Source organism: Protopterus annectens, chromosome 4.part0 (genome assembly GCF_019279795.1).
Source record: "Protopterus annectens isolate FY-2018-M chromosome 4.part0, PAN1.0, whole genome shotgun sequence".
Lineage (NCBI taxonomy): Eukaryota > Metazoa > Chordata > Ceratodontiformes > Protopteridae > Protopterus > Protopterus annectens.
In genome coordinates this window covers 515,170,031-515,190,204 of record NC_056733.1, presented here as the reverse complement: position 1 = coordinate 515,190,204, position 20,174 = coordinate 515,170,031, and the positions used below count along the sequence as shown (strand labels likewise).

The 20,174-nt window shown below is 43.4% G+C and overlaps 1 protein-coding gene across 6 annotated transcripts in view; it reads right to left on the bottom strand.

Annotated features, from left to right (window-relative positions):
* The window catches only part of AP1B1 (adaptor related protein complex 1 subunit beta 1), a 1,110,789-nt gene that overhangs the window by 7,923 nt on the left and 1,082,692 nt on the right, over positions 1 to 20,174 (bottom strand). For 5 of the 6 annotated variants that reach the window (XM_044068431.1, XM_044068429.1, XM_044068430.1 and 2 more), the window contains one exon: positions 5,551 to 5,559. The exons of the other annotated variant lie outside the window; for it this stretch is intronic. In XM_044068431.1, the coding sequence (XP_043924366.1) occupies positions 5,551 to 5,559 (9 nt within the window). The remainder of the gene's footprint in view (positions 1 to 5,550; positions 5,560 to 20,174) is intronic. 6 annotated transcript variants of the gene reach the window in all.

The window sequence follows — 20,174 nt, the reverse complement described above, 5'->3', positions numbered from 1 at the left end:
ATGAGATGAGCAGGTACTATAACATGGCAACAGATTACAGCAAAAGTCCTCAGCTGAAAGGGTCATACACAGAATGAAAGAGAGGCCAAAGCTGGCAGCCATGTATGTGCTTGTCATTTTGTATTTAAACATACCTTGTTCACTGCGCAGCTCAGTGCAATGTACAAAGATCAAAATGGATTTCATTACCTTTTTCAAAGGCATGGCTCCACATTCTTTGTCATTTGTCTTAATTTTACTTTGTCATTCCATTAACCAGCTAAACAATCTAATCACTCTGGACCCTTTCCAGTCATGACTCATACCCAACAAGGGCAAATACAATGAGGTACAGACTATATCCTTCGAAAAGTAAGAACTATCAACCAGCATGTCTTTGGAGGACTAAAACTGGAATACTTAGACAGACAGTAACTGGCTGCTAAGGCTTATACTTCAGAGTTTGGAGCTCAGACAGCAAAATAAACCACTCCAAGACAGCTCTGACTAGCATTAATTATTGCAACCCTGGCACTGACCAGATTTGAAACTTCAGGTCTTGTTTCAATGTCTAGTGCTTTTTTTCTTGTGTAGGATCAAACAGAAAAGTCAGTCATTGTCTTCAGGCTGGTAAGATGATTGCCCCCCTCCACCAGCACCACCACCACTACTAAATGGGACAGCACCACGCTCACAAAGCAAAATATTTCTTTTCTCCATCACACCATTTCTCTGCTCTTCATGAATGTAATTTGCCCTATTGGAAAGCCTGGACAAAGCTAACTAGTACCCAGTCCCTCCTCATGATGACATAAATGAGAAGACAAACACAGCTCTGATGAATGATTAACAAGGAAAGTACTCTCTTGGGGTGATTTCAGTGAGAAGACTAGCAAGCTGCAAGAAGAGAATAAGAAAGAACACCACCTTCAAGGTAGAAAGACATCAAGTAACTTTAGAGCAAGGTCACATCCTGAACACACAACTGGGAATCAGTAACATGGGAGATGAAGTACACATGGAGAATTAATGAGGTGTGCTAGTCAGCTATGATGACAAGATTATATTAATATGCCTATTATAGAGTGGGTCACCTGCAAAAGCACCAACATTCATGTGGAAGGGAGCAGATACGCTGGATGGCTGCATTTTAGCTGACAGTAGCTGCCTGCACACTTAGCAATACAGCCTGTTACCTGAAAAGCATTGTAATTCTACTCCTCTGCCTCCTCCTACAAGGGTTTAAGAAAGTTCCCAAGTGGTACCTTTCCAACATCAAAGTCAGAAATGCTGCATCACCAAAAATGTACCTATGTGCTGAACATGCTACAGGAAAGGCACCATTCAAGGAATTACCTTGAATAAATCAGAAGTAGTATGCTCCAAATGGTACTGTAAAATATGCTGTTGTAATATCTACGTATTTGCTGTATTACTGGCTCTGCTGGCATTCACTGAAAAAATATTTTATGATGTTGGCCAGCCCCCACCCCCCAATAAAATTAAAAAAAAAGATTTACTATATCTTGACGGAAACATCTTTTCCCAATGCCACAACTGCCAAATTCCCCAAACTTAGTCAAAACAATCACTGAGCAGTTTTATATTTAAACACTGACTTTCAATCAGAATGCAGTTAAAAAACTACACTTCTCTCCTGCTGCAGTGGCCAGGGAAGCAAATAGTCTATAGGAAGCTGCTAATGATAATGTTCAAGGAGAAAGAGAGAAATGGAAGGACGGATTAGATATTGACAGGCTAAGATTATGTAACCAGGGTCAAATTAAACAAACAAAACAGACACTGATCGGTAAACTGAAAAACTGGTGCTGGTGCTCAAATACTACTATACAGTGTGCTTCAACATTGGTTCAAATTGACTGACAGGTTTTGTCTCCATACCCACTATACCACAGCCAAATATGCAAGCATATATGCATATTTATTTGCCTGTCACCCACATTAGCCTATGCATGGTCATATGGGAGAAAAAAAACCTATCCTGGCTCGCACTGGCCATAAGGCACATAACTTATGCTGGATGGAAGGCCAGTCCATCATAAGATGGACACACACACACCTTACAGACACAGGACTGCACATAAGAAACCCTAAAATAGGGACTGAATGAGAAAGCTAAGTGCTGTAAGGCAGTAATGCTGACTGCTGCATGCTATGCCACCCTTTATATTTATCCTAATAATTACACTGATAATGAGGTTTGATAAAAATGTTCATCAAGTACTGAGTGTAGATATTTTTACTTACTCCATGCTCATCATTGATCACCACTCTCTGCATGCCAACAGCAAGATTACAAGCATGTAACCAAACATTAACTCAGCCCCCACCTATGCCAAAAAAAGCATCTTACAGACAAAACACAAACCAGTCTCTTGGAAATTAAATAACAGACTTAGAACAAACAATTAAAACAATAAAAGTATACCTATATTCTACACTACACAAGAAAAATAAAAATAAAATTCACCTATAATTAGTACATGCCAATTAAAAGTGTCTCAAACTAGAGACAGTAAAATGTTACCTCAAAACTAGAGAAAGTAACCATCTCTGAGACAATCTATTCATAAAAATATCTAAAATCTACTTAAAAGCCCCAATTAACAGACTACTTATGCAATTACCACATCCAAATGCAATTAATAAGAAACACACTAAAAAAATACAGTAAAACATGGACAGTGGAGTAAGCATTGGCATGCCTGTATGACAAAAGAAATGTCTTGCACTGCAGGGTTATGGAATGCATTTTGCTACTTGTGACTTTGCCAGCCATCATAAAATTTGTTCCCTATACCTACAGTACAAGATGCTACACTTGTCACACAGCACACTCACAGTTCCTACTTTTTCCTAAACATTTGGAGGATGTACAGCACTTCTTTTGAACAGTGATCCTTGAGTACCAGGCTGAGACTATTCAAGCTGCCAGCCTGCAGCTCATTAGGCTGTGGTGCACCAGAACCCCCTCTTTGTGGACTAAGACAGCACATTACAGCACAAATTGTAGAGGACTCTCACTGTACAGCTAAATTAGCTGAAAAACTTCTGTCTGCCTTGGCCACAGTGGCACTACCAGGAGGCTGGCCATGTCTGCATTGACTTTCTGCAGTACTCCATGAACCAAAGGGATACGGACAAACAAATAAGAAGTCCTCCTAGCCAAAGGGCATCCAAAGCATTCACTGTCCACGCCCCTTTGCATGGAACCCTGAACAAAAACCTTTCCAGTTGGCAAATAGTCTTTGAAACAAAACATCTATCAATGAAAGACCTCATATCTGCATACATACAGGAAAACTTTGGAGTTCAGTTTCTACTTAGATTAGGCAAGGCAAGATTAAAAAAAATGCGCCACTCTGTTCTGAAATAATGGAATGTAAAAAGCCTGAAGATATAGTCCCAACTAGGAAGCAATTTCCCATGCACTCAATGCCAGCCTAGACAGCTGGTAAGAATAATTTCCCCTCTTGACTGCTTCCTACCACATCACTGTGATGTTTCCTGGGATGACTCAAAGTTCATATATGCAGCTTTGCCCTCAAGGCTCTTTGCCCTGAACGCTGTAATGGTCACAGCAAGGGCCCACCATCTCCTCCAGACAGGATGGGGGGGGGGGGGGGAGACACTCCTTATTTTGGAAAGGAAAGTCACCTTTGAGGTGAAAGGATTGCATGACCGGGGGTTAATTCCTTGCCAATATTCTTTTGCTCATAGGTAGGTACTAGGCTATCGGCCCTGGGGCCTATACAAGCCCAGCCAAAAAGGTACCATGGCTTTTGCTACCCAAGAAAAGTATTTTCCTGTGCCACTGTCGAGCAGAGCCACAGAGGTGATCCCCGGGGTAAATTTCCTATTTCCCATCCAATCATCAAGATTTTTCTTGAAGAGTGTTAATGAGGAGCTTTGTTTATAGGTTCATAGGTAGTAATTAAAATGGCTATGGTGGATAGACTTCATGCTTATGTCTGGTCCTTGGGTGTCGGGCCCAGTTCACAAAGTTCACTGGCAGGAGGCTCTCTCTCTCTCTCTCATCTTAGGAGGGAACTTTCTGCAGCATTTTATCAAACAGGTCAACCTTTGGTTTCTCCTGAGCTATAACTATAGGCATGTCTCTATAGATGGATTAATCTGGTGAGGGAAGGTGAAATCCTTAAAGCGCAGCCATCCAGCCTGGGTACCTAGCACCCATCCTAGGATGGTGCATTTTGTTTACTGGAGGCCTGTACAAGTATTGCCCCACTGTCTACCTTCAAAGGGTCAGGATAGATAAGGATATGGCAGTCAGTGGGTGTGGAAGTGGAGGCACACAAATACCTCAACTGGTCCAATGTCCCAATGTCTCAGTGGGACTGGTGGGTAAATAAATCCCAGCATTCTCTGACTGCAAGTTCCTTTATGATTAATTCTTCTAGGAGTTCTACCTTGCTAAGTCTCTGCTGTTACCTGGTAGAGTTTCTAGGCCTTGGGCCATTGCAGAGGGCTCTCCCTGGTTTCATTTATTTTCTGATCTATGTAGACTATGAAAGTGCTCACCCACTGAAGCAAAACCCTTATTCTGGAAGCTGCACAGTGCTTGCAAAAGGAAATGTGCTGCTTCACTTCCAAGCAAAGAGAATACAAATGAAAATCCTTTGGCCGAGCTGCCTTCTGTAAACACACAAGTTGTCACAGATATCAAAAATCTAACAACACTACTCTGAAAATTTTCAGCAAAATCGTAGCAACTTAATTAGAACATTTCTGACACAGTTTAATTATCTGCTATATTCAATAGAAAAGGTTTCCAATATGGCAAACTCGGTACTTTATCTTTTTTTTTTTTAATATTCTGTGGAAGTTGCTTAAAACAGACCAGTGGACAAACATCAGACCAATACACTCAGTTAAATAAGGAGTCCGTCTCACTGAGAATGTCTATAAAACCTCTGGAATCCTCATCAGAATGGTGGATGTCTACCTTCGGCAAATTCCCATAAATAATTATTTGTACTGCAGCAATGCAGCAGTGATCCTTATGACAAATATCTGAAATTCTCTGTGTGAGCATATGTATCTCCTCTTCCCAAAAACATATCATTCAAGGGCCTGAAACACTCCTCAACGAATCTGAAGATTTTTAGAAGAGCAGTATGGCATGACAGAAGAAAAAAGCACCTGCTGAAACAGCCCGCAAGCAAGGATCTGCTTGTTCTTTTTTAAATTTTCCTACAGACATGTTAAACTCCTCTCCCATTACTCAGCAGTTCAAAACACCCACGAGACAAAACCACTGCATTTTACACTCAAACCCAGAATCACTATGCATTACTTGTATTTTTGTGTTTTAATTTTCTTCTCTGCCATACTTGCCCACCATTTAAAACATGCCAATGGACTGTTTCATTATTTAAATGAATACAAAAAATAGAATAGGAAAAACAAATATTAGTGCAAGAAAAATTCAGCCCCAAATTAAGTGAAAAGCACGTGCGGTTACAGCAATGAATGTTTCAGCTAGACGCATGCAAACTTATGTGAAAAGCAAATAAAATTAAAAAGTCTAACCTCAAGATCCTGTGACGGCAAACACCAGCATACAGCACATATGCAACAAACAAAAATATTACATAAAATAAAATAATAAATAAACAGGAACATGACAAGTTACAGGTACCTACAGAGAACTTTAATAATGCAAAATAAAAATAAAAATAAATAAAAAAAAAAAAACAAAAAAAAACATACAGACAAAGCATAACAGGATAACGTTCTTAACATACAGTGAACGCGTGTCAGATACACTGAAACAAACATAAGTAATTATGACTTGTTCTCTAGCATTACCAATACAGTTCTAATCAGACCAGGAAGCACCATACAACTCCTATTACCTCTCTGAAAAAAATCCTTATCCAGTTTTGTTTTCCTTTAGCCATTTTTAGTTCAGCCTCACATATTTGTCCTAGCACTGGTGTGACACCAGGAGGCAGTCACCTCCATACAGCAGACAAACATTTAATATGCTCAACTGTGACCCTTCAAGGTAGAGGCAGTGACATTGGACCTGAATTGTACTAGTGAATCTGAGGCAAAACAGAGGTCGAAATTTCTTCTTCCATAAGAACTCCATCTTTATCATAGAGCTTATGCAGAAGAAAGAAATACCAGTGAACACACAACCTTCCTTGAGCCTCTGCAAGGGTTGAAATAGTAATGGAAAAAGCGCGACAGTCTTGTGAGTCTAAGTAAAGCAGTTTCTGTGGCCTGTTTTGAACTAAAATGTAAACTGGAATGGAGTCCTTCAAGTCTTCCATGCAATCAAACATATCCATTTGCCACTTCCCATACAGAAAAGATGAAAAGTACCTACTGTAATTCTATACATCCTCAATGGTGATAGCTTTCTTTTTGTAGAATTATCCTCCAAGCACTAAGCACAGCTTTTTTGCCATTTTTTCCTACTGTGTATCGTGGTCAGCTTTCTGTCTTACAGGAATCTACCCTCATCTGTACAGTAGTAAGAGGGAGGAGGGCAGACCTACCCCACTGCAGTTCTTTCCTGCATTAAAAAATAACATGACAAAATGAAAACAAGCAGTATATCTTTCATAAGTCAAACCAAAAGGGTCTATTAACCAGGAGGTGGAGGAATGCATCCCTAACCTTTCTGAGCCATCTCCATTAAGAACCTGGACATTTTCCTATTCTCTTTGTGCTTCGGATACCACAGACATCTTCCTGTAGAATAATTATAAGGCTGTATATTCAAAATGGGAAGTGGTAAAATGGGACAGCCTACCAAAGGCCAATAAGGACTTGTCTTCCAAACACTGCTCTACCCTGTACTAGATGTCCAGACAGTAAAGCTTATTAAAAATGTGTGCATTTGTTGAGACTGCAGCAGCACTAATGTGATAGAGAGAGATTCTCATATAAATCATAACACTGCTACAAATGCCTAAGTGAAAAGGGTCAACTGGTAGCCAAAGTGATTTTCCTGCTGAGGAAAACCACTTAAAGTAAATATAGTAACTAAAACAAGTCAACAGTTTTCTAAAAAGAAGACGGTTTACCTAATGGGGCAATGAGGATCATAGAAGCTTCCTGAGCGATGGCTTTCTGTATCAGCTGGGATATCAGTGGGAAGGGGGGGAGGCATAGTGAAGTCCCCGGGGCCAAACGTGTACTAGAGCATCTCTGCTCGGATGGCCTGGGTTGGGGAAAGAGGGTGAAAAAATCGAGTAGCAAAAAGGTCACAGCAAGGCGTGCCCCACTTTCGAAAAACTTTCTCCAACACTGAGTTGTTCAGAGACCACTCGTGAGGCATCAGAATAGCTCTGCTCAATTTGTCCGCAATCACATTGGACTTCCCGGGAATGCGCGTTGCTAACAGAAATCGCTGAGAAGAGATCGCCCATTGCCATAGTCTGAGTGCCTCTCGACATAGGGGGTAAGACCTGGTTCCGCCTTGTTTGTTGATGTACCACACTACAGACATGTTGTCTGTTTGGATTGCTATAGTTCCTATGGGAAGAGAGTCTTGTAGGGCTTGCAACGCTAGGAGCACTGCTCTAATCTCTAGAACGTTTATATGCAAGTGGCACTCAAACAGTTGCCACATGCCCTGGACTGTCCTGCCCTGGAAATGCCCCCCCCACCCGATCAGGGAGGCGTCCGTTGTCACTGTAGCAACCGGAGGGGGAGGAACAAAGGGTCTCCACAGGAGGAGCTGAGGGGATGAGATCCACCAAGAGAGATGACTCTTGCACGATTGAGTTATCCGAATAGGATGGGACATTGGAAGGCTTTGATAAGACCATTGTGTGAAGAGCATCCATTGTAAAATTCTCATGTGGAAGCGGGCTAATGGTAGGAGAGGGATGGCCGCAGCCATAATTCCCAAGACTTTCAGGATCTGTCTGGCCTTGACTTTGTTGTTCTGTAAAAGAAGAAAGACCTGTTTGTGAATGTCTGCTATCCTCTGCTCTGTGAGTCTGGCTGACATCTTGACTGTGTCTAGATTTGCGCCTATGAAAGTAATAACACGACAAGGCGACAAGACAGACTTTTCGTAGTTTATTGAGATGCCTAGTGCCTGACATGTGCGAAAGGTGTAGTCTCTGGCGAGGAGTAAGAGATGCCTGGTGGGGGCTGTAAGGAGCCAGTCGTCTAAATAAGGAAACACCTGGAATCCTTGACATCTCAGATGAGAAGCTACCACTGCCATGCATTTGGTGAACACTCGGGGGGCTGTAGTGAGACCAAAGGGCAGGGCTCTGAATTGAAAATGACTGGTTCCCAGCCTGAAGCGGAGAAATCTCCTGGAGCGTTGATTCATTTTGATGTGATAGTACGCATCCTGGAGATCTATAGAGCACATCCAGCTGTCCCGTTCCAAAAGGGGAAGAATGGACTGCAGCGTGACCATCCGGAACTTTGTTTTCTTGACAAACTTGTTCAAGTTGCTGAGATCCAAAATGGGTCTCCAGTCCCCTGTTTTCTTTGGAACCAAAAAGAATTTGGAATAGGTTCCGGATCCTACTTGGTCTGCTGGCACTGGTTGAATGGTTCTTTTTGCGAGCAGCTTTGAAATTTCTAATGCTGCTTGTTCCCTTTGACTGGGTGGAACGTCTGGAAGGGATTTGTTGGACAGCTTTGGAACGAAAAGAAAAGGAATTCTGTAGCCTTCGGAAATGATAGACTGTACCCACTTGTCTTGAGTTAGGGATAGCCAGGCTTTTGGGTACAGTGACAACCTTCCCCCGACTGCCTCCGAAGGTGGACAGTCGGGCAACACCTCAGGGATGCTGAAAGGGGTTGTCGGAAAAGGATTCTCGACTGCCCTGATTCTGCGGGCCCCCTCTGCCTCTGGGGCGGCGTCTACCATTGTTGTCCCCCCCCCTCTGCCTCTAGAGGGGAATCGACTGTGTGCGTCAGGCAAGTCTCCTTGAGATTGTTTCCGGAACCACATCTTTCCCCCCTTCTGACCTTTGGGGTAAGGTCTAGAAGGAGTAGAAAAACGGACTCCGACGGCAGAAAGAGTTTTGCCATCAGTCTCGCACCTAGTCAAGGTTTCCTTCACTTGAGGACCAAAGAGGGATGATCCATCAAAGGGGGAATAAGTGAAGGACGCCTTAAAGGGGTCCGCAAAGTTACAAAGCCGCATCCAGGCGTGCCTACACAAGGCTACACCTGTACCTGCTGCTCTACTTGCTCCATCAGCCGCATATGAAAGGAGGCGCATGGAGGAGTTGGTGATAGAATTAAGGGTAGCCAGCTGAGAGTTCATCCTATCCTGAAAACCTGCAGCTGTTGGGTCCTTCAGCATTTCACTCGCTTCCTTGAGTAAATCCCTCTGAAGTCGAGTAAAATGGCACAGGTAATTCAGCGATTTCATTGTAAAGGTCTCTGACGAGAACATCCGCTTCCCATACCTGTCCATCGACCTAGACTCCTTGTTAGGAGGATGAACAGGTACCGAAGGATCAGCTAGCTCCTTCTTGGTAGCTGCAGCCACCACCATAGCATCAACAGAGATGCCCTTGGTCAGAAATTCTTTGTCTTTGGGGGCCGTGATGAACTTAGATGGTCTCCTGGGGGTGGGTTCCACTGAGTCAGGAGCCGCCCAAGCCTTCTTTGCTACCACTTGCATAAGGGGGTCAAAGGGCGGGGACACCCAGGAGGTGGAAGGGCGAAAGCCAAACGCCTCAAGGTACACTGATTCATCCTCTGAAGGGTTGAGGGCTGACCAATTCCCCCTCTGTTTTAAGATTTCAAGGATGTCTGCAAAGGAGACATCTTCAGAGGGGGAACGAGGGGAACCTTCAGAATCCTCTAAATCAGTGTCAGAGGTGACAGACTCAGGGGAGTCAATGTGCTTCCTCTTACACTGCCTCTTCCTAGGGGGCTCTCCTACAGGATCAGGAGAGGCCTCGGAAGAGGAGGAGATCCCCACAGGGGAAACTTGAGGAGCTGGCTCTCTACGGTCGGGGACAAGAGAGTAGAAATCACCGGAGGCACCATGGAGGGAAGGGCAGAAGGAGCCGACTGTGGATTAGAACCAGGTTCTAACACGCTCCTCATGACCTCAAAGGCACCCCTGTCAGGCAGGGCCGGAGGTCTCCGTTCCGAAAAACTGAAAACCTCCGCCGGCACCGACAGTGATGGCTCCGAGGCCGACGTCGGAGCCGAACTCACCAGCGCCGAAGCACCTAGAGGGAGAGCGGGGTCGGACAAGGGTCCAATGCCACTCGCCCCCTCGGAGCCGATGAGGGAAGTCCAGCGCCGAGATTCTTCCAAGGAAGAAATCGGAACCGACGAGGAAACCGAAGACAAGGGTATCTGTTCCGACGCCACCACAGTCTCGGGTCCGAACCACCCCGGCTCCGAACTCAAAGGAGTCAGAGGAGGAATATTTTGAGTGGTGGGGATAGTCTTCGACTGTTGAGTCGGACTTTGAAGCATTTGGGCTAATGCCTCGGACTTAAGAAGTCGACTCACTATTCTCTGAAGGTCGTGGTCCGATAACCTGGAAGACCTAGAAGAGTGGGATCTATGGCTCCGTTCAGACAGCAAAGGTGATGCTGGAGCCGAATGAACAGAGCCGATAGATGGGGAACGGGACCTCTTCGTAGTTGTCGGCTCCGACAACTTGATCGGAGCCGACTCAGTTATGTCTTCCTCGGCTCCGGCCGGGGCCGAGGACAGCGTAGGTACATGCATTCGAGATTCATCGGCTCCGGCCAGAGCCGATGTTCGAATGGACTTAGAGCCCCCTGAAGTCGGCTCAGAGGCTGGAGCCGAAGGTCTGGAGGACTTAGAGGGTCTCCCCGATGACTGAGTGGAGGGACCCTCAGGCTTTAATAAGCCTCTGAGAATTAATTTATTTTTTCTCTCCTGCAGGACTCTAGGGCTGAAGCCATGGCAAACAGCACATGAGTCCTGCAGGTGCAAAGGTCCCAGGCAGTAAACACAAGAAGTGTGACCGTCTGTCAGAGACATCTTCTGACAGCACAAGTCACACTTCCTGAAGCCTGAGACCTTTGATTCTTTGGACATGTCCAAAGAGATGAATAAAGTGTAATCACAAACACCCACACACACACACCAATTACACTTTAAAATAATAAACTTTAAATTATAACTTACAAAGTTTAAACTAAAAATATCCCTACAAAAAACAAAGACACTCCAACTACCAAGGGAGGGAGGAGTGGGCCTAAAGCCCAAGGGAAAGGTAGGATAATTTAGGATAGGTAGACTAATGAAAAAATTAACTAAAAGGGATAAAGGTATTTAACTATATAAAGTTATGACAGGGAGCCAACCTAAAGGGGGTTTCTGACTGACTAAACTGTCAAAAATTTTAACTAACCTGAGCCGGTTGAAAAAAGCACCTCGATCGCGTAGCGGCAAACGAGATCTGAGGAAGTTACCGCCTAGCATTGTGGGATATAGGGGAGCCTCGAGCCAGTGAAACTAGCTCTCGAGCTTTTAGAGTGGCCGAGCCGGAGCCGAGGATCGGCTCCGAACCCATCCAGCAAGAATGAAGGCGAGATTGACAACTTAACATCCAAATTTAAATTGGAAAAAGAATCTGGGACTCTAAGTTTAGAGTGCAAATGTTAAGAGTTCAGTCTATCTTTGCCTTACTTCTGGGGGCTGCAGTACACAATGTGGACTGAGAGCTCATGTCTGGAACTGTCTGGCCATGACCACGATTCTACAACTGTTAAATAATCTTAAAAGTTAGTGGTAGACACACTACAGTAAATCTTGAGCTAGTGATGGTTGCAACACCACACAAGCTGACATGACAGCTAGCTCCCTGCCTTTTTAAATCCTTTGTTTTGTATGTCACTGTACAAAATATATCCATTTGCCATTTCCCATATAGGAAAGATAAGTAGTATCTATTGCAATTCTACATATCAAAGATGATGGGTAGTATACTTATGTACGAACTTACCACAACAGTAGATATCCAACTGACTGCTGTTGTAGTATTCTAAAACTACTGGTTTATCGCCAAAATAACCTTGATGTCTGGCCAGGGTACCAAAGTCAAAACCTTCCATGCAGCCAAGTCCATTAGCATTATGCTACATAAGTAGATGGATCTAGGACTATTGAATGAAAGTTCAATAGTCCGAATCCACAATCATCGAACACACTAACGAAAGCGCGTTCACCGAAAAAATCGCTTTTGTTGAAGTGTGTAAAAAAAAAAAAAAACAATAAATCTACTTTTATGTAAGGGGGCAAGCCCCCCCCTGCACTCCCCACACACCCTACTTTAATATTCTCACTCCAGGATCATACTACAGTGAGGAAAAGGGAACATTCTCTTATCTGCACCATAGTACGATCTCTGCAACAGTCATTCCCCCATGACTCCCTCTAGCTGCAGGCATACTTCCGCAAAAGTGCTTTTTTATCAGTAAAAAGCACTTTCGCAGAAGTATGCCTGGCTGTTTGTGCTTCAGTTAAAAGTTCCTTCAGTGATCAGTACCGATCCCAAGTAGACATATAAGCATGTGATCATTTCGCTAACTCAAAGCTGGAAACTTGGAGACACCTGAGGAAAAGTAAAATTAAAAGGTATATGGTCAGCTAAGAGAAGGAAAGAGAACCACTCCCCTTCACTCTACAGGCTAATAAATTGACAATAAAAAAGGGAAAAGAAGGGTGGGAAGCAATATTGCAACAATGATCAGTAGGATAACTACTATTATGGTAAGCTCTTACATAACTGTACCATGTCCTTCCTTAAATCACTGTTGCAACATTTCAATACTATTGGGTGATTCCCAATGCTTAACACTTAGGGTGGATGGATCAGCCAGACCTGAACTGTCAAATCATCCAGAGAGAATACACCCAAGAAAGGTGGAGCTGGATCTTGATGTTTTGTGAAAGATGACCAAGTAGCTGCGCCTAGAACAGCCCTGGAATCAATCCTTCTGTAAAATGCTCCAGAGCAAGCAACTGCTCTAGCAAAATGGACCTTAACTGGGGAATGTAAAGATTTACAGTGGTGGACTTAGCAAATGGAAATTGACTTAGAAATCCAGTTATCAATGATTTGATTTGAGACATGTTTACTCAACTTGGCCTCCTGTAAAGAAACAAATATCTTGCCAGTTTTCTGAAAGTCTTTAGTTTTATATAAATAAAAACTAATGGGACACCTACCCCTATGTACGTCCAGGGAATGTAGGAATCTTTCACCTTTATTCTGAAGTTTTGGAAAGAATGTGTGAGTATTAACTGTGTTCTTAGTATGTTATAAAGATGGGAAGAGGGTACTAGTGCCACAAAGGTATAATTACCACCTTCACAGAGAAGCAGTGCATACCTTTGTCCATGTAGCGCTGGAAGGTCGTTGGTTGACGAAGCCAGTGGTTATAATATCTGCTCTACAGCTGGTCAGCACAAATTTCATTAGGGTTTGTTAGATGTTGCTCATAACCTCAAGGCAGGTGCAAGTGTGCATATTTGTAACATGCTCTTAAAGTCAACTGCCCCTTGCATATTATCCCTTCCATCACATATTAGACAGTGGCAGAAGGGTGGAAGATGGGACACCTGCCTTGGCTAACCCCATACTCATTTGGCAGTAGTGGTGTGGACACCGCAAACTAGTCTCATACAGTTGGCAAGTCAGCTCATCGATTACAAAAGCTTACTGGCTAACCATTTCATTAATCTATATAAGGGAAACCATCATAAATGATGATGCATTTACTATTGCTATCTGTTACTGGTATCCTTCTTTTGAACTGTCTGTTTTAGCCATAACAATCAAATGATGAAATTACAGCTGACTTAAGAATGAACTACCCATAGCTTCCTAAATGATAACACTGTGGTTGCCTTGTTTTAAGTGTAGACAGAAACTGCATTCTTGGTGCAGTAGACTGATAGCATCATGTTGCTGTAAACATTGACATAAGAAAAAGGATGCTGACACTAAAAGGGTATCACAGCTACTCCTCAGAAACATTGTGTGTACACACTGGCAAAACTATCATGCCCAAGGTTCTGTCACTCATGGTAAGATAGCACTGGCAGGCTATGGGCTGACAGCAATGTTGGTGAAATCCTGCAAAGTCAGTGTTTATAGCTCTGGTCTACAGCTGTTTGCTGTAAAGGTTTGTCAGTGTTGCAGGTGTCAGTCATTTGTGGCATGCTCTTAAGGACAAATTATCCCTCACATACCAACTCAGGTATCCCATATTAATCAGTGTCAGCTGTGTGGTTTAAGAGAATGCTCCTCAGGCCATGACAGACTTATTCCAGGATAACCACAATGTAGGACCAAGTCCTAGATGACCTCTTCAACAAGCATACAAGCTGCATTCCAGAGGCACAGAACTATACAGCAACTCTAATAATTTGTTGGAAATTACTGCAGTACATTGGGCCAGAGTAAACAGACCCAGGATGGACTTTCTTTTCCCCAACCCTGCTATGTGATGTACTGCATCACCATTGTTTGTCTGAACTGGAAGAGAAACAGCAGCCACACCATCAACATACTGAATGCTTTCCAAAGAAAGAAAGAATGAATCATACTTTCAAATCCAAGATCAGACAGATGTCTCCTATAGTTTGGGGAATCATGAAAATCTAAGAACCGTTCCAATTTCTTCCCAAGGAAAATGTTTTGATCACTTTTTTCTAGAAATTCATCCCATAAACATGTTATGTGGGGGAAGGCAGTGTTGGTATTTTGCTGTGCGTAATATGAGCAAACTCATGTGCAACACTTTACACCAACAGTAATAACACAGAGTATTCACTGGCATGGAGGACAAGTCCTCCTCCAGTTACTTTCCTACAGCTCAGAAGATAGCGAGGGAACGCATCAAAACTACCGGTTTGGCTTACTGGGCTGAGAAGGTGCCTTTAATTGTTCTACGACCTTCTCTGTCCCTGCTGCCAAAGCTGTTGAGATTCTGCTTTGGTGCAACTACAGGGACTGAAAGTTTCAGTTCTTTTCATTCCTTCTACTCTGTCCTTAAATTCAAATGCAGCAATTCCCTTCTCTCTCTTTTCCTTTTCCCATTCCATACCTACCAGTTTGTTTTCTGAATGCCTCACAGATTCTCTTCCACTGATTCTGGAAAATTCCACTGATCAGCAACCCTCTCTATAAAGGTGATGGTGCAGCGGTAGCTTTGTTGCCTCACAGCAAGAAGTTCTCCTGTTCGATTCTCAGCTAGTTTGCAGGGAGTGCCTTCTGTGTGGAGTTTGCATGTCCTCCCTGTGGGTCGAGTGGCATTCTGAAAGACATGTGTGAATGGGCATGCCATTCATTGAAGGTTGGGCGTCCAGCTGGCAACTCTGCACCGTGAAAATCTACTGCCAATCATTAGTGGACCGGAGTTCTGCTGTGGCGACCCCTAACCAGGAAAAGCCGAAAGACAACAACAACAACATAAGATCTAAACAAATTAGCTACAATCTGTACTTTATACTCTCTTCTCCATTTTCTCTCTCTTCTATTAGCAGTGCTTTATTTACAGCATCCAGACATAATTATATGCATCTATGCCACGAGTCCCCTGCCTCTTCTAGTTGCAAGAAATAAAAATCTCACTGTTTCAAGGATCTTCTCAAATTCTTTCTCCCTCCATCGTACATATCATTCTTGACAGCTTTCAATGAACTCCTTACAACAGTTTGATATGCATTCCCTTAAATGGCTTCTGGACAAAACTATTGAACCATGTGAGACCTGAAATAATATCTCCAGCCTACTGCAACAATCACCAGAATACACAAAGCAATTAGCTGAAGGAGTGATAGGCCCACCAGAAAGTCAATGGTAACTGCTCACCACTCCTGCATCTTGCATAAATTATACCATATTTTTGTGTTTCACAGATTGTTCACACTTTTGTTTTTTTAATGACATTTGATTACCAGAAAAGTCTGAGCCCACTTTCAGTGGAGGCCCGGGGGAAAAAAGCTCCAAAGTATTACACAGCATTTTAAGAATAATACTTTTACAATCTTTAAAGATAAGAAAAAAATGCAGTGTAAGTGATTGTACCAAATTAGACATAATATGAAAAAAAGAAGTTATGTACTTACCCTAACATTCCACCTGTGTTATCCATTTTCTTTCTTCCTCAATTGATGGGTTCAGATCAGAGCCCTCGGATCAGACTCAGCCATTGTAAAAGCTCATGGCAACCTTGAACTCTCGAGTTTCTCCCTTACCAGGATGTACCAACCCTTATTACCTCGGATGTTGTTTGCAGACTATAGTAAAAGACTATACATTTAACTCTTATGGAAAAAATATTAAGCAGTATTATAGCAGATAAGGGTAGCACCAAAGCTATATCTGGAGCCATAAAATGCAAGGGTAAGACCTCAAAAAAAATGCTCTATTCACTTGATTTTCCAGAAAACATTGGTCAGGGGTTGGTGGGTGGGGAGTTGAAGAAGAATGAAAATGGACAACACAGATGGAATGTTATGGCAACTACATAACTTCTTTATCTGATGTTGTCAATTTTCATTCTGTCCTCAACTGATGGGACAGAGTCCCCAGCTACTGGAATCCCAGGGTGGCCTCAAGGAAGGATATTCCTAAGCACCACTGAGCCAAATGATGCCCTACGTCTAGAAACTAAGTCCAGTTTGCGATGAGAGATGAAGGTGTGACGTGAAGCCCAAGTTGGTGCAACACAAATGTCATCCATGGAGGCTCTTGAATGAAACGCTGAGGAAGCAGCTATTGATTTGGTAGAGTGAGCACTCAAGTGCTTATTTAAGGGCAAGTTCAATTTAATGTAAATGAAAGAAATGCAATTAGTAAGCCATTTGGCTAGGGAAACTCTAGACAATGGCTTGTTCAATTTCCTTTCAGCAAAGGAAACAAATGACTGATTTGAATTTCTGAAGTCTTTTTTCTGTGTAAAGAGAAATGCAATTGCCTATGCACATCCAGTGAATGTAACAAATATTCACCTTTGTAAAATTTGGGAAGAAAAAGTACAGTTTTGTACCTACCATAAATGTAGATGTCCGATAGACATGCAACTGTAGTCATAACATGTGGGTTGTCCTGCCTCAGGCAGCCCTCGGTCGGCCGGATTCCAAAGTCTGGGTCCGGCGTCGGCTGATGTCGCATTTCTCTCCGATGTCAGAGCGGCTGGAGTACATAAGCATCAGCCGACGCCATTTTCTTCAGTGTTTCTTGCCCCAGATGCCAGGTGCCCTCCAAGGAAGGCTGTAATCAAATTGGAAGACAAAAACAGGATTCCAAACAGATAAATGAGCAATAAAACAAATACACCATAACAGATATCCCCAGCTAAGAGAAACAGGGATAGGAGTGGACCCTAGGCATAGAGGGGTATGGAGGGTGGGAAAATCCGACTGCAGTTGCATGTCTATCGGACATCTACATTTATGGTAGGTACAAAACTGTACTATGTCCTTCAAGAATGCAACTGCAGTCATAACATGTGGGTAGAATACCATAGCTTAGCTGGGGGAGGAGGAATGCTCTAGGGAAAAGATGGTGAGGCAATCAAACCTTGCAGGACTGCCGAAGCAAAGCCTGCTCTGGATCTGGAGTATAGAGGGAGATTGTAGTGTTTGGAGAATGTATGCACGGAGCTCCATATAGCAGCTTCTAGAATGTCCTTAGTAGGCACCCCTCTTAAGAATGCTGTAGAGGTGGCTGTAGCTCTGGTGGAATGTGGTCTGACATTGGCTGGCACAGTCTTTCCATGAAAGGAGTAACAGAATCTGATGCAATGTCCAATCCATTTTGAAATAGTCTGTTTTGAAATTGCTTTTCCTTGGACTGCAGGGGCGTAAGCTACAAAAAGTTGTTCAGACTTCCTATTGGCCTTGGTTCTGTCCAGGTAGTAACGAAGTTGTCTGTGAATGTCCAAGGTATGCAACAGTCTTTCCCCCTTGTTCTCAGGATTGGGGAAGAAAGCAGGCAGATGACTTGCTTGATTTAAAGAAACCCTAGATACCACCTTTGGCATGAAAGTAGGGTTGGTCCTTAATGAAACCTTGTCTCTGTGAAAAATAATAAAGGGTGGTATTGCCATTAGGGCCTGTAGCTCCGAAACCCTTCTTGCTGATGTAATTGCCAACAGGAAAGCTGTCTTCCAAGAGAGAAATTGCAAGTCAACTGAAGCTGCTGGCTCAAATGGAGGTAGAGTCAGTTTTTCTAGGAGAAAATTGAGGTCCCAGGCTGGCACTGGGGCCTTTCTTGGTGGCTTAATGTTCTTGATTCCCCTGAGGAATTGCCTTAGTAAAGGGTGTGAAAAAACAGGAGGATCAGAGTTGTATCTAGCTGAAATAGCAGATGCATGTATCTTTATGGAAGAATATGAGAGGCCGTTCTTTAACATATCTGCCAAATATTCCAATATGAGTGGGATGTTCAACAATGATGCATCATGTCCCTTGCTGGTATTCCAATTGCTGAATCTTTTCCACTTTGCTAAGTAAACCTTTCTGGTGGATGGTCTTCGAGCCTCTGTTAGTATCCGCTGGACTTCCTTGGAGAGAGATAGGCTGAAGTTATTTATGGGATCTCCCAGGCTGTTAGCTGCAGTGTCTGTAGATTTGGATGCACTGTTTTGAAGTTGTGTTGAGTCAGAAGTAGAGGCCATTGGGGAAGGTCCCACTTCCTGGTGTGACATATGCTCCGTAGTAGTGGGTACCAGTGTTGTCTTGGCCAGTCCGGAGCTATTATGATTCCCTTGGGTCTCTGCTTTGATCTTTAGTAATACTGAGGTCATCAGTGGCAGAGGTGGGAATGCATAGATTGTTAGTGAGTTCCAGTTGAATGAGAGGGCATCTATTTTCCAAGCTTTTGGATGGTATGTCCTTGTGCAGAATTTTGGTAGAAGATGGTTGAGATGAGAGGCAAATAGGTCCACTTCTGGCTTGCCCCATGTCGAAGTGAGTTGTCTGAAGGCCTTCGGATGTAACCTCCACTCGTGTGGATCTGTGAAATTCCTGCTTAGGCTGTCCGCCAACACATTGTCTTTTCCTGGAACAAACTGGGATTGTAACTGGATGTTTAGACTCAGTGATTTCTCCCAAAGATGCATTGTCAGTCTGCAAAGGGGGTAAGAGTGGGTGCCCTCTTGCTTGTTTATGTACCACATCACAGTGGTGTTTGTCTGTCCGTATCAGTAAATGGCCTTGCTGGAGTTGGTGTTGAAAAGCCTCGATGGCATGCATTACTGCCAGCATTTCCTTTTGGTTTATATGCAGATGCGTTTCCTTTGGAGACCATTGTCCTTGTATACACCTGCCTTCCATGTGCGCCCCCCATCCAAGGTCTGAGGTGTCTGTGGTCATGGTCTGTGTTATCTGTGGTTTTTTGAATGACATACCTGTGTTTGCCAGGCTCACCGAGGCCCACCATAGGAATTCCTTTTGTAGGCATGGAATGAGCGGTATGATTGTCTCCAAGTTGTTGCTGTGATGAGACCAAATGCTTTTTAGGTACCATTGAAGCTTTCTCATGTGTAGTCTTGCTAATGGAACCAGGAGAATGTATGATGCCATATAACCCAGGGCCTGTAGGAATCTCCTTGCAGTCATCTGGGTGAGTTTTGCTAGACCCTTGAAGTAATGAGTTAACTTCTCGTTTGTCTTCTGTCAGGTAAGCCATCTGAGAGGCTGTGTCTAGTTTGGCTCCTAAGAAGATTATTTGCTGGGATGGCTGCAGTCTTGACTTTTGGAAGTTGACTGTGTATCCCAGAGCTTGAAGTAATCGTATGACCTAATCCAGGTTTTTTGTCAACATCAATTTGTCATCCGCTTGTATGAGGCAGTCGTCTAGGTACGGGTAAATTTGTATCCCCTGGAGCCTGCAATGAGCAATTACTGAAGCCAGGCATTTTGTGAATACTCTGGGCGCAGTAGATAAGCCAAATGGCAATGCTGAGAATTGATAATGCTCTGGTCCTGCAAGAAATCTGAGGTATCTTCTGCAGCTGTGTCTGATAGGGACATGCAGGTATGCCTCCTTGAGGTCCAGAGTAATCAGCCAAGACCCCTTGCCCAGCATGGGAAGGAGTTGCTGTAGAGTCAGCATTTTGAACTTTGGTACTATGAGAAAGGTGTTTAATGCGGACAAATCCAGAATTGGTCTCCATTGAGATTCTTTTCTTGGAACAAGGAACAGTCTT